At 32.7% G+C, this 13129-nt stretch overlaps 1 protein-coding gene across 1 annotated transcript in view; it reads left to right on the forward strand.

The window, feature by feature from the left end:
- The window catches only part of Mitf (transcription factor Mitf), a 48210-nt gene that overhangs the window by 30088 nt on the left and 4993 nt on the right, over positions 1 to 13129 (forward strand). Inside the window, exon 3 of the mRNA XM_066301990.1 lies at positions 11548 to 11731. Coding sequence (XP_066158087.1) covers positions 11548 to 11731 — 184 coding nt within the window. The remainder of the gene's footprint in view (positions 1 to 11547; positions 11732 to 13129) is intronic.

Genomic DNA, 13129 nt, shown 5'->3' on the forward strand with positions numbered 1-13129 from the left:
TAATGTTACTGTAGAAGCCGTAAATTCTATATCAGCATAATTCCTAAAGCTTCGGATTAAAATGGTTGGCATATTTAAGTGAAGATTAATGCAAATCCGGAGTTAGTCCTTATCAATCAATTTAATCACATTACCTAAGAGCCAGAATACTCAGATTTAAAATATTACGATCGCGTCAGAGAATTAGAAATAGGTCTGAGTACTTAGTTGATATTGTTTGTGCTAACAAATAATAATGGGAAAGGTGATAGCTGCACCCTTAAAATAGGCGAAAGCGGTAGTTAAAGCGTCTTTGATGGTAATCGTAGATCTTGAGAAAGTTTGTTGTCTGGGTTTGTTAAAGTCTGAACGTTAATTCCAAAAAGAAGGAAAAGAAATTTTCTGATGACATGTAGTACCAAGTTTTAAGGCGAAAATTGTTATACTAGAGGAAAATAAACATTTATGGAAATCTTTTTTTTAAGGTGTCAAACAAACACATTATAAACGGTGTTTTAGAATAAGAAATTTTTATTATATGAAGACTTTTAATAATTTAGTGAGAGACGTTTGCCCTCATCTACGTAGTACGCACCGCAAGCTTATTGGAAAATGATTGAAATTTTCCTACCATGTTTAGATCCTTAAAGGTGTTGACCGTCAACCGTCAGCTGATGTTAGGCTGCAATTCTATTAGTTTTAGTATTAGATTCTTTAAAAGAAATCTGTGAAAAAAATTATCTAACAAAAAAATTAGAAAAAATAAATGATCATTTAAAAAACCCTCATAGTAATCGGTTAATGGTAAAGGTAGAGCGTTAATTACATGTGACTGCAAACTAGTAACAGATTAATCTAAGACATGCCTCTGATATTTTAATGCCCTTCTTGCATTGAAATACAAGAAGAGCATCGAATATACCGAATAGAGGTTTTTTGTTTATAATCACTCTTTACTTCGAGAGTATTGAAGAACAAAAAACCAAACATCCAGCATACACAGCAACATAAAATTTAAACTGGCCTGACCAATTATTATTAACTGAAATCGAGGAGACCGTATGTTTGATATGAGTGGACTATAGTCTTAAGAATTCCCCCTATTTATCTTCCAATTTAAAGAGCCATAATAACAATAACAACAAATAAGTGGCCCAGAAAAAGTGCGTCGACTGCAGCAAGCGCAAAGTGTCCTTGTAACGAGTTAAAAAATCTCGATAAAACCATTAAAAATCGGATTAAGGTTGGATACCGTAGATTCATACACTGGGAACAAGCCATTGTTTATATTATTTTGATTGAGTACCAATTAATGGTGTATTCCGATAGACGATGAATTCCAATTTCGAGCCACCATATAGGAGAGTCATCACGGAACTACCTGTGGTTCGCATAAATGACACAGCAAAGGAGTTCCGTTTGATTTAATCCAAAACAAGCAACATGAAAGGTAGACAATGAATGTACAGATCAAAACATAAACGAATTAAATAGACAAACAGTTATGATAATAATTTTTTTCGAGGTAAAATGTTAATTGTGGACCAACCAAGACAACATGATATACATACATACGTTCAGCTTGATTTCTACTATTCCGCCTCCAGTCTTTAATAGGGCCGACGATACACAACAAAGCAAATTAACCGTTTAACTTCAAAGAGATAAATAAGTGTGTGCGGAACATGCCGTTTAAGACTATAAATGAATATAAAACATTAAGGAGCGTACACAGACAAATTCCCCACTTTAGAATGGGATGCAAAGATCGAATATCAATGTAGCTTGTAAATACGCATCATTATTAACATTGAATGAGAAGAGTGATCGGAAACAATACTATTCACAAACAAACTACATCAAATGCGGGGAGATTCGCCGAGTTGCAATTATCTGCGTACTTATGAGAACGATGGCATTTTATTACAGATAATTATCGCTAGTTTTCTGTAAATAAACTTTATATCCGCATCTACCTGCTCCATCTCCATTAATATCCAATAAAGAAATACTCGTCATCATCATAAACATCAAGCCACAGATACCAGGGTTTTTGATACATTATATAATGGTAATGAATAATTCTTGACTGCGTCCTTCAATTGCTAATAATAAGACTGTTCTTAAAAAAAAAAAAAAAAAAAAAAAATCGAGGAGTACTCCACTGTGAGATCAAATTACGTTTAATCTGAGGAAAAATAAGAAACCATCAATCGAGATTTGCCACAGAAATAACGAAAGAGTTTGATTTAGGACAAAGAGTTTTTCCATTTAAGAGAAATTTAAAACATCATTAATCTAGCAAATTTAGTTGAAGCTAAGTCGCAATGACACCTATGGGACGGGGTTTCTCTCTTTTTAGGTCAATGCCCAACCATCTTACGAACAACCAACGAGATTCGTTGATTTAAAAGGCAGAATTTTATTCAATAATGTAATCGAACATCTTTTACCTTCTACCCAATCCTTGGAAATCCTTATGGCTTGGAAATATTAAAACATTGACCATTATAGTTAAATGACCCAAGATTAAAGCTCCTATTAAAACACGGTTAAATTGGTTCACTTTAAAGATTTGGTTGTAATAAGTTGTTGCATGATCGGAGCTTTTCGTGAATAAATTTTTAGTGGTTTGTGGTTGTTTTGACCGAGTAATAAATAAGAATGATGCGGTGAATACCGCCTTGGAGATGTCACAGAGATTATAGCATAATAGGATCTAAACACGTGTTATTACTCGAAATTGTGGTAAAATTTTTACTGGTAACCAGTGGCAGCTCGCCCATAAAGTCCAATGACCCCCCAGAAAAAAATTAAAAACTTAAAAAGGTAGATCTTCACATATCTTACAATTAATAGAAGGAATGAAAAGCAAAAAGTTTATTCATATTTCTTAGTGTACGTTAAAATTTTTCTTTTATAAACTCTATTGAATGACGACATTAGGCACGTAGCAAGGTATCGGCTGGTCATCTTCACTGACCTCATGCCTTTTAAGGAGCATCGTGAGTTTTCGCACAACGTTAAATGATTTTCAATGGCGGTTATTAGCTGAAATTTCGGTCAACAACCGGCTATCCACGTTGTCTGTGATCACATAAAGCTTGATATTTTCAGTGATTACCTTTATTTTAATGTTTATATTTCGATTTAGTTGTGACAGTGCGTTGTACTTGAAATTTATCGTCTGACAACGCTGACAATGGCCTCCTAGTCACATTGACCACGAGCCACTCTAGCTAGTGACAAAGTAATTTCTTTTTTACTAATATACGTAATCTTTAAATTATACAACAAATTCATCCGAAGTGTTCACACGCATGCCAAATTGAATATGTTTTTCATGACAATTTAAACGTCCAGATAAAGAAGCTGTAAATTGTTAAGGCCTTCGATTAATTTATTAATAAGACAAAATGCGAAATATGTTTACTAAATAATTATTAGGGCTGTACAAACTTCAATACACACTTTAGGTAACACACTTAACCAATGTTAACACATTTGGAGGACCGTCATAGCGTTAAACACGCTTTTCTGTTTATTTTTCGCGTGCCGTAGCTAATGGTTAAGCAAATCTTACAGAAAGTCAATGTGACGTTATTCTTTATTATTTTGATGTTGAATAGGATATATTGTTCTTTAGCTACAAGTCTAACATGGAGTGAAATATTAGAAAATTGTTTAAAAGCTTTTTTTCGAATATTAAGTATTATTAGTAAATGCGACCCTGATCTCATATCATCTAACGGTATATGTAGTTTGTTTTGCATTTGCCGTACTTACCAAAACAAAGTTTTCATTCAATGAAATTAGAATGCACGTTCTGGAACTGATTATATTAGCTATTATTTTACTGAATATGTAAAGAGATTAAACTCAATGCAGCAGCCATCTCCCCGTGCAAGAATAATTAGGTTGTTCAATGAAATTATCAGTTTTTTTATGTGAGAATTTCTTGCTATTACAGGAAGTTCATACAACAACAATTGCGATTAAATTAATAATGACTACTACCTGGTTTGCTATATTTTTTGACGAACTTGGGACGCGTACAAAAAGTCTATTACTGTTCATTAACCATGATTCTAATGACATTTGATGAGCCAATTTTGACTAATGATAAATCGAAATGTACACATTGCCTTGGAAAAAAAATAGTATATTTCTTAATTCCTTCTTAACAATGGTGTATTGAGGCGCACCTCTTTGTGAATCGTGGCAAAACAGAGCAGGCCCTTTAAGGCAGAAGAAAAGCTAATACAGGCATCTCGACGATACACGAAAAAGCTCTACTACTAAAGACATAGGCAAAATACTTGGGAGTAATCATCGAGAGACATCTCACCTGGAAAAACCATGTAAAAAAAAACCTGCATTAAGACAATAGCACTGCCAATGCAACTACACAGGATACTAGGAAAGAAATAGGCCTGAAATCCTACGAGTCTACGTTGGTATTTTACTACGATAATTACAACGGAGAACTGTTATTGCTGCTAAAGTTGGTGTAACTCCAAAGAGTGGTCTGCCTGGTCATTATTGGTTATAGTAGAATTTCTACAGTTACTATGGGACAACGATTAGGTTTGGTTCATTGACAAATCACAAATGGCAGGTACACAATAATCGAGAGTCAAAATATATAGTGTGTCCAAGATGAGGATCCATCCAGCATGTGTACCCAGTGAACAGTAATAGATAAAAACTTAGTCAAATGGGAGAAAAGTTGCATATTCAAGAGAATGGTTTCACGATGCACACAAATTTATGAGATTATTTTTTGTTTTTTTTATTTGGATACAATGTATAAGACTGGTCATAAGATGGAAATTCTCCGTTTTAATGCAGTCATCAATATGGTACAATATTACTATATTTCTGCATTGATTTTGTGGTTCAAGTATGGAGGGTTACGTTTGAGACACACTGTATGTTACAACTGGCAACAAAAGTATATTTACATTTGGAGTTTTTATTGCCGAAATCTGAATGAAAATGCTTTTATACTGATTTTTACGGCTTTATAAATAATACGATATTACAAAGAAACGCACTTTGCTCTATTATTTAATAATGCGTTTTTAAGGTAGATACAATTAATTCGATGTAATAGCTAGGTAAAATACTTTATAAAGAATGTGTTGCGATTGGTCATAGGTTTTCTTATTTGAATATCATACAATTACGGGTTTGCGATCTACGTATAAAAATCAAATAAAACTATATACAAAAACAAATTCAAGGATTTTAATTATGGTGGCCAACAATGCAACTCTGGAAATAACTAACTGAGCCCAGAACTGCTTGGAAAAGACTGTTAAGCTTGGACCAACACTAATTCAATTACTCCAACATCTTATGGAAATGGATATCACCTTGTCAGAAATTAAATATCTACGTAATTGTGTTACCGCTCTTAGGTCCCATTTCCTTTTTAATTAAGTCATCTATTTTCTCATCTTATGCTCTGATTTCACGGTTCGCGATGAACACGAGGCCTTATTTCAACAAGTTTCGCGCAAGTAAATCTATTCTAGAGATATCAAACACAGCATATTAAACTAAGATTGCTGTACATGTGCATCCATTTTGATGGCTCTTACATTATTAACGTTAGTTACGGGCAGCAGTTTTTAAATATCACGAAAAATTCAATGCCATATTGATTTTTAATGCATGACTGTACCATAACTGTATCCTATTATTTAATGGCGGACGGCTTTTGTTTCGATTCTTCGGCATCAGCTTTTAAATGTAATTTACTACTAAAGTGGGTGGAAATTGTGCTTCCGTGATGGGATTCCTACAAAACTTAATTTGATTGCAATGGGATTGTATAGGCAAATGCAGAATTTTCCGACAAAAAAATATAATAATGTTTCTCGTTTCCGTACAAATTTGCATGACATCAAGTCCGCTTATCTTGCCGGTTTTCCACATAAGAATTATTCAAATTCAAAAGCTCTTTCCTTTGAATATTTTTCGTCCGTGGCTATTATTTCTCAAATCTTCCTCATATACAAATTTATTGATTTTGAGAAAGTCGCAATCTATCAGTAAGCTTTAATCAAAGAACATTACTTAACAGACAATATTTTCAAATCACATTGTTATTTATTAGTTTATAACTGCGTAGACGAAGTATCGGTAAAGTGTTTATTGTATACAAAGTCAACGGCATAAGCTTTTATTTTCTGCTTCATATTCCCATTACGGATAACATATAAAACCACAAACAAACACCAATTATTTATATTGCAATATTTCGAGCACCTTGATATCAAAAATAAATATTGCAGAAGTCGATCGGTAAAATGTTATTGACCCATAAAAACCTCTACTACATCAAGTGCATACAAAAATGTATAATTTGTGCTCCTTTGGTAATAAAGTACGTTTAAAATGGTTTGTGATGACATTATTTTAGTATTGCAAAAGTTATTGATTTAGATAAACGAAATGGAGAATCAATTTTGAAATTATTATGAAAGTATTGATAAGAGTCAAATTAAATTTGAAACTAAATACAATTATTATATACCTATTATCTAAAGGTACATTTACTTGATATTGACCATGAAGATCTTTTTTTGGACTCGTGTTGCAGCATAGTGAGCTCATTCTGGAAATTAACAGTCTTCTATTAATTGAATCGGCCTTGCAAACTGGTGATACAAGAGCAGCCAAAAATACTTAATTAATGAAATAACACTATTTAATGGCCTGATACGCAAAACGACAGACAAAAGGGTATTTCATCACTTAAACACAGGTGTAAACCAGACGCTGAACTGGAAAAATGTAACAAGTCTTAGCAATACTAAAAAATTATCGCAATGTAGGTTAATAACTTTACATTATGGCAAACCTGTATCATAAGCGGATGATTCAAATCTTGTTCAACGGGTCATGGTCTATGGTCTATAGGTGTAGTTTCTGATTAAGATTCAAAATGTGTATTAGATAGGTCAGTTTAGATACTGGCGAAAACGGATTGCCTGATTTTTAATGACTGCTGTCCTAAATGAGTTGTCATAATCAAGTAAAAACTCACAGTATGCATAAACTGTCTTTTAATATAGGCATAGTTTTAAGTCTCACTTGATCCAGCCTCGTATAAATGCAGTAACACATTTGGAACACATTTTTCAAATGCAGACAATTAATTACAACAAGGCATTTAATTACAACAACTGTGTTATCCCTTTTTAAATTAAATAAGAATAGTGGATACCCTTGCAGCTTTAGTGTTTTTGCTGTACTAAGCAGAATGTAAAATATTAGTGTAATTATGCAATTGGTACACTTAGAAATTTATATAGTTATGGATTGGATAAGACCCAATCTTATCATCGATATTAAAAAGCTATGGATCAGTCCAGTTATAATTTGAGCCACTATAAACTAATGTAGCCAATCACAACCATGACCCATAAGTATTTCTCAAATATATCTGCCTTATTAAAAGATCAATTGCCACTTTATAGTTGTCTCGACCATACTTACATATCGTATAGATATGAGTATAGACAGGACCTGAAAAATACAAAGTAGGTAAGTATACTTGGTCCCAACAATAAACTAACAAGATCAACCTGTCTACTCCTTATGAAATGATATTAATTTCAGTGTACCATCGAGTCAATTCTGATTTACAGCCTATGGTCTCCTATCGAACCGAAAAGTTGTAGGAACGTTACCCCAAGATGCAATAAAGAGTCAATTTACTAAAATAACATATTTAGTTAGGAAAACCAGTAGTTAATGCTTCTTAAGCCACCGACTGGATTAAACGATCCAAATAAAACGGTTGTAAATTATCCTGTTTATGAGTATATATGCCGGACGCAAACACCGCTTTATACATGTGGCTATTATGAGGTAACTTTTGATGTGATCATATCACGTCATAAATTAGTGCCAGCAAAGGGATGCAAAACTAACTCTCAGCTTTAAAAAATGTGAAGTCTTGACAAAAAAAAATGTGGCAAAAGGTATTATTTTAGTTTAGTTATTAAACAAAAGTAGATAAAAATATTGATGGCATTCTATTTAATAACAACAATTTAAGAAAGCCACAGTTATTTGAAACGTCCTATATATTGTCTTATAAATTAAAAATATGTGCAACATCTCAATCTAAAACTCTCGTATTTAATTGTTTTCTCCCACTCTAACACTAAAAAAGATATCGATACATGTTATGATCTTGAATGTTAGGTATAAACCCTTCGTTGAAGATAGAGGTTTTTTCGTCCATGCTTATTTTACGTTTAATTTTTGAGATATTGAATTGAAATTTTCCTATCTAAATATCTGAAAAGCTTTTTGAAATTACACGTGGTTATTTGTACTGTCACTTAAAAAAACATAAAATATTAGGCCTGTCCGCAATCCTAGAAATTTGATATATAATTTTTATGTCAGAAAGTATATGCCTCAATCGTGCCACTAAATATAAACTTTTCCATGGAACTCGGAGAGATAGAGAGGACTCTTTTCCTAGAGTGTAAATTGCTGTTGTGAACTAATTCACTCTGTACAAACAATAAAAATAATTATTTACAACAATTTTGTCATACTGAGTTTATACTACGTGTAATCAGTAGATTACATCATTTCACTTCTGCATTGCGACAAAGAAAATATTTACGGCTTCTCTAGTTTAAGTCATTGATATATAGCCTGTTTTTGAGGACTATGTAGTACGTAAAGTCAAATATTTGCGGGTTTTTGGAAAATTGTGGACGAATTGCAACTTTCTAAGTGAAGAATAAGTGTACAGAGTAAAAAATATCTTCGATTAAATAGTCAGATATGAAGAATACATTTTTTTAAAGATTATTCTTTTCATTACACGATAGAATCATGTTGACCTTTATTAAAAGAGCCATTTAGTAGTTGTTAGCTTTTACGCAGAAGTACAAAGTTATAATGAATATGAAGTAATAAAATTACAAAATGAAAATATGAAAGTAAATCTACTTTGCTGCCATTTGAATAGTCGCCAATGGTTATTGTAGCTAGATATCAATTTTGTTAAGCATAAATAGACGTAAAAAAAAATTAGGTTTGGTCTTGAAATGTGAGTCAAAGTTTTACTGGATTAGTTAGTAGTAATGCTTCTATGTAAAAGCTAAAAATTCCAAATTTAAACTATGGTGACCTTTATTTTAATATAATATTATTTACATATGCGTTTAAATGACAATGATCCTAATTGTATACATACCTCAAATACACTGGGATTTGTCACACTGACCTAGTGAGTAATGATTGCAAACGAGTTAGTTATATGAAAAAAACCATACCGTGAATTCTCTAAAAAAGCGTGCTCTATGGTCCGTGTCGTAATGTTTGCGGTATTTAGTACTTAACCGAACTAACTATTTATTTGGTGGAAATAATTTTTATTAGCACAGGTTTTAGATATCGTAAGTGAATCTTGCATTCATTATGTTCATTAGGCACTTGACATTCACACCAATTTATTTCGTTCGGTTAATTTTCTATAGTACGTTCTAAAATTGAGTAACGTCTTTTAATTTTTCAGATAAAACTCCAAAAACGTCTTAATTAATTTTATGGTACCGCTAAGCTTTTAAAAGCCGAATCCCAGAAATGTTTTCTACGTAAGCAGCACCCCTAAAATGCTGGCAATTATTTGATTTTTACGGTATGAGAGTAGAAAACGACCCATTTCCAACACACAGGACATTTATCCTCACATATCCCCTCCGTTAAAAGTCAAGTAAAGCAATTTCCTAACAAGAAAGAAAATTGGATAAGGCTTCTTTTCCATTTTAAGGTATTTGTTTGCTTTTATAAAAGCCAAGTCATATTAAAACACGTGCATCTAGCGCACAATGATAGAGTGACATGGCCTTTGTTTTGAAGAATGCCGTCTCCAAAGGAACTTTAATTGACATATCTAGTGTTTTGAGAAAATTCGGTTAAATGAATGAGAATTAATATGAGTCACTGGGTAATTAGGCCACATAGTAATTGCTAACTACTAACTTAAAGTTTTTACCCACGTTTCATTAACGAAATCGTTCAAATTTATTATTCGAAATAGGGCTAATCAAGTTGCGTGCGAAACAAAGTTATACCAAATTAACATTATTTAAAGTGTGTTTCCATAATATCGCAAATACAAGCTTTGCATATAAGACGTCTCTTATAAAAGGAAAAATTATTCCCTTTCAGACGAACGAGTTTGACCATTGATACAAGACTTAAAATATCAGCTAACCGGTTTTTGGCAGGTAACCCAATTTTCACCGGCTTGTTAATTTCACAGTCGAGCTGGATGCAAGACTTTTATTAGTCTGCAATCATATGTAAGCCATCAGAAATTGTTCATTGATTTGGTTCATAAAATATATTAGAGACAAAGTAAATTGCTAAATGTGAAACTTCAAGGTAAGGCACTGCGACTATATCGAACTAGTTTATGAAATTAAATAGGCATTTTCCACTTATTATTTCCTCAAAACTTGCAACCTAACTATTGAAAAGTCCTTGTCTTATCACGTATGTAAATCATGGTACCTCAAGCTGAGTAAAGTTCCTTTACTGATGAACCGGTAATTTAATCTGATGATATTTAAATTACTTTGTTTAAATTCGAAGAAAAGTTGTACCTCCGCAAAAAATCCAATATAATTAATATGCAAGACAAAGATTAGCAATTGTTTGAACTTGAAAATTAGCAAGAACTATGTAATTTCTGCTTCAATCAAAACTATGATAGCCAAACTCATCATCGACACGTATAAGCCAAGGTGTGGTTGGATTTTGCAATTTTATTACGGAATAAATTTTGTATCTCTTGTTCCAGTTTGCATCAGACTGTCATAAATTAACCTTTGCAAGGATTATTAGGAGACATCTAAACGTGGATAATTTATAGCAAGATTGGGAAAGTTTTCAAAGTACAAGTTGAGACACTCTTTTCATCTAGATCCAACAAGTTAATTGCTTGAGGTCGTTTTTAACGCACCGTGATTAGTAAAATTCCCGAAAACGTCGACGGTTATTAATCATTACGTGCCTCACATTATACATAAAAGAATTGAGTACGTAAATGAGATAACGCGGTAAACATTGACTAATTGATCTTGGATGGTAACTGTGTAAATTGAAGTATCCAGTTTTGCTACCATCAAGTTACAGAAAATCATTTACTACAGCTGTAAAACTGTCAATTAGAACCCCGGTAAATACAAAAAGATTTAAAGTTTAACTCTCTATGATTGATATGAGTTAATTGAAATAATGGAAACCGTTTTTCATATCCGCAATAAACCGAAAAATCAAAGTTACAGCTTACGGTTCCTACACGCTATTTGTATGTCGTCATATGTGTTCTGGAAAACGAGTCAATATTTTGAGAGCGAATCCATGAAATTGCTTATCTTTCAAGTAATCTTGCTAATATGTAATATTAATTACATTACACAGGTCATGCAGAATGAAATGTGAACCGTGAAATATGCATTTAAAATTAACTGCATCTTAAAGTTTCTTTAAAACATAAGTGACTCTGTATTTTGTTTTCAGGCTGAAGAATTAATAGATGACTTACTGTCATTAGAATCAAGTTCGCTAGCGTCAGACGGCTTCAAAACCTCGGACAGTTCCTTAGCCAATGACATTAACATAAAAAATGAACCATATTTACTTAGCGAAACAGAACTTCATGCGATGGCAAAAGACAGACAGAAAAAAGACAACCACAACATGAGTAAGTACCTTCCAGGATGCGCCAGGGAATAATACGAAGAGTTAGAATTCCATAATCCAAGAGGTTTATTATAATATTTAAATGGGGTTACTTATCTTATCACGAAATATTACAATTTGCGCCACGTTTTGTAGTGGATATCTACCTTCATGCGTAAATTGAATGACTACAATAAAAAATTTACGTCAGACTACTAAATGAATAATTAATTTTCTCGTTTAAGCAACTTATGTACAAATTGTCACTTCTGCTTTCTTCAAAATTTAAATGCGAAATGGATTTTGATCGGGTTAATAAATTGTCGTCAAACCTAACAGTCATTAGTTGATGGCGCCTCTTTAATACAAAGGTAGAATTTAATATACGCAGTGGTCATTACCGCTACCACTTTTCCCCGACATTTCAGTAATCTGAAAATGTTTCTTAAATACGAAAGTGGCAATGAATTATGCATGAAGTTTGCCCATTTAGCCGAATTGAAATTTCTATTAACATAAAAACGACGTAATGGCCACCCCGTATATCAAAGCTGAGGCTCTCCATGGGAAAGGGTTGTTCTTGTTACAACTATCCCTAAGATTAATAGTTGATCTGAATAGGCAACCTTAGACAATGCCGCAAACCCGCATTCTAAATAGATCCATTCCATAGCGACATCTTTATCGATTTTTAATAGCTTAGTAACCAGGGTATAATGACGAAATATTCATCGACACTTCAGTTATTTTATCGTTTAATCAACTGCAACATGTCGCAATGATGACGCAAACATTTCGGATAATAAACGAATCAATTCTGTAGCTATTAAACCAATAAATACAGTCGCAGGGCCTCGTGTATTTGCTAAAAAAAAAACTTAACATCACAATATTCGAATTTTTCAATTACTTAATTTAAAAACATGCTTTGAATTCGGGATAAATTCACGCTTTTTTCTGATAATATTCTGGATTACTAAAGATTGTTATCTATGTAATGTGTTAGCGGGCAATGTACAAAGGGTGAAGTATCACTTTGTGCGCCAAGATAATGAATGATATTAGACAGAGGTAGACGCCATAAGAGTTACAATGAGGTAATGCCTATCTATTAGCGTCAGACACTTGACATGTGTAAACAGAAATTATGTAGGTAAATGGGATATATCCTCTTGTTTGGCAATGAAAATTTTTACTGTAAACCGAGTTATTGTGAATCTTCTATAATGAGAAACGCTGCTTTCGCCAAGCATACAAAAAATTATCTCTCACTAAAAAATATTAAAACTTTAACAATCCCTGAATAAAATTCATGTAAGGTTCCCGAAATAATAGCTGTTAAGATTTCGAAAGCCGTAAATAGGAAGCACAAATTAATCTCCATTAAGTGTCCATAATTCAAAAATCAATAAAAATTCGA

The sequence above is a fragment of the Euwallacea fornicatus genome, chromosome 3 (genome assembly GCF_040115645.1).
Source record: "Euwallacea fornicatus isolate EFF26 chromosome 3, ASM4011564v1, whole genome shotgun sequence".
In the NCBI taxonomy this organism is placed as follows: Eukaryota; Metazoa; Arthropoda; class Insecta; order Coleoptera; family Curculionidae; genus Euwallacea; species Euwallacea fornicatus.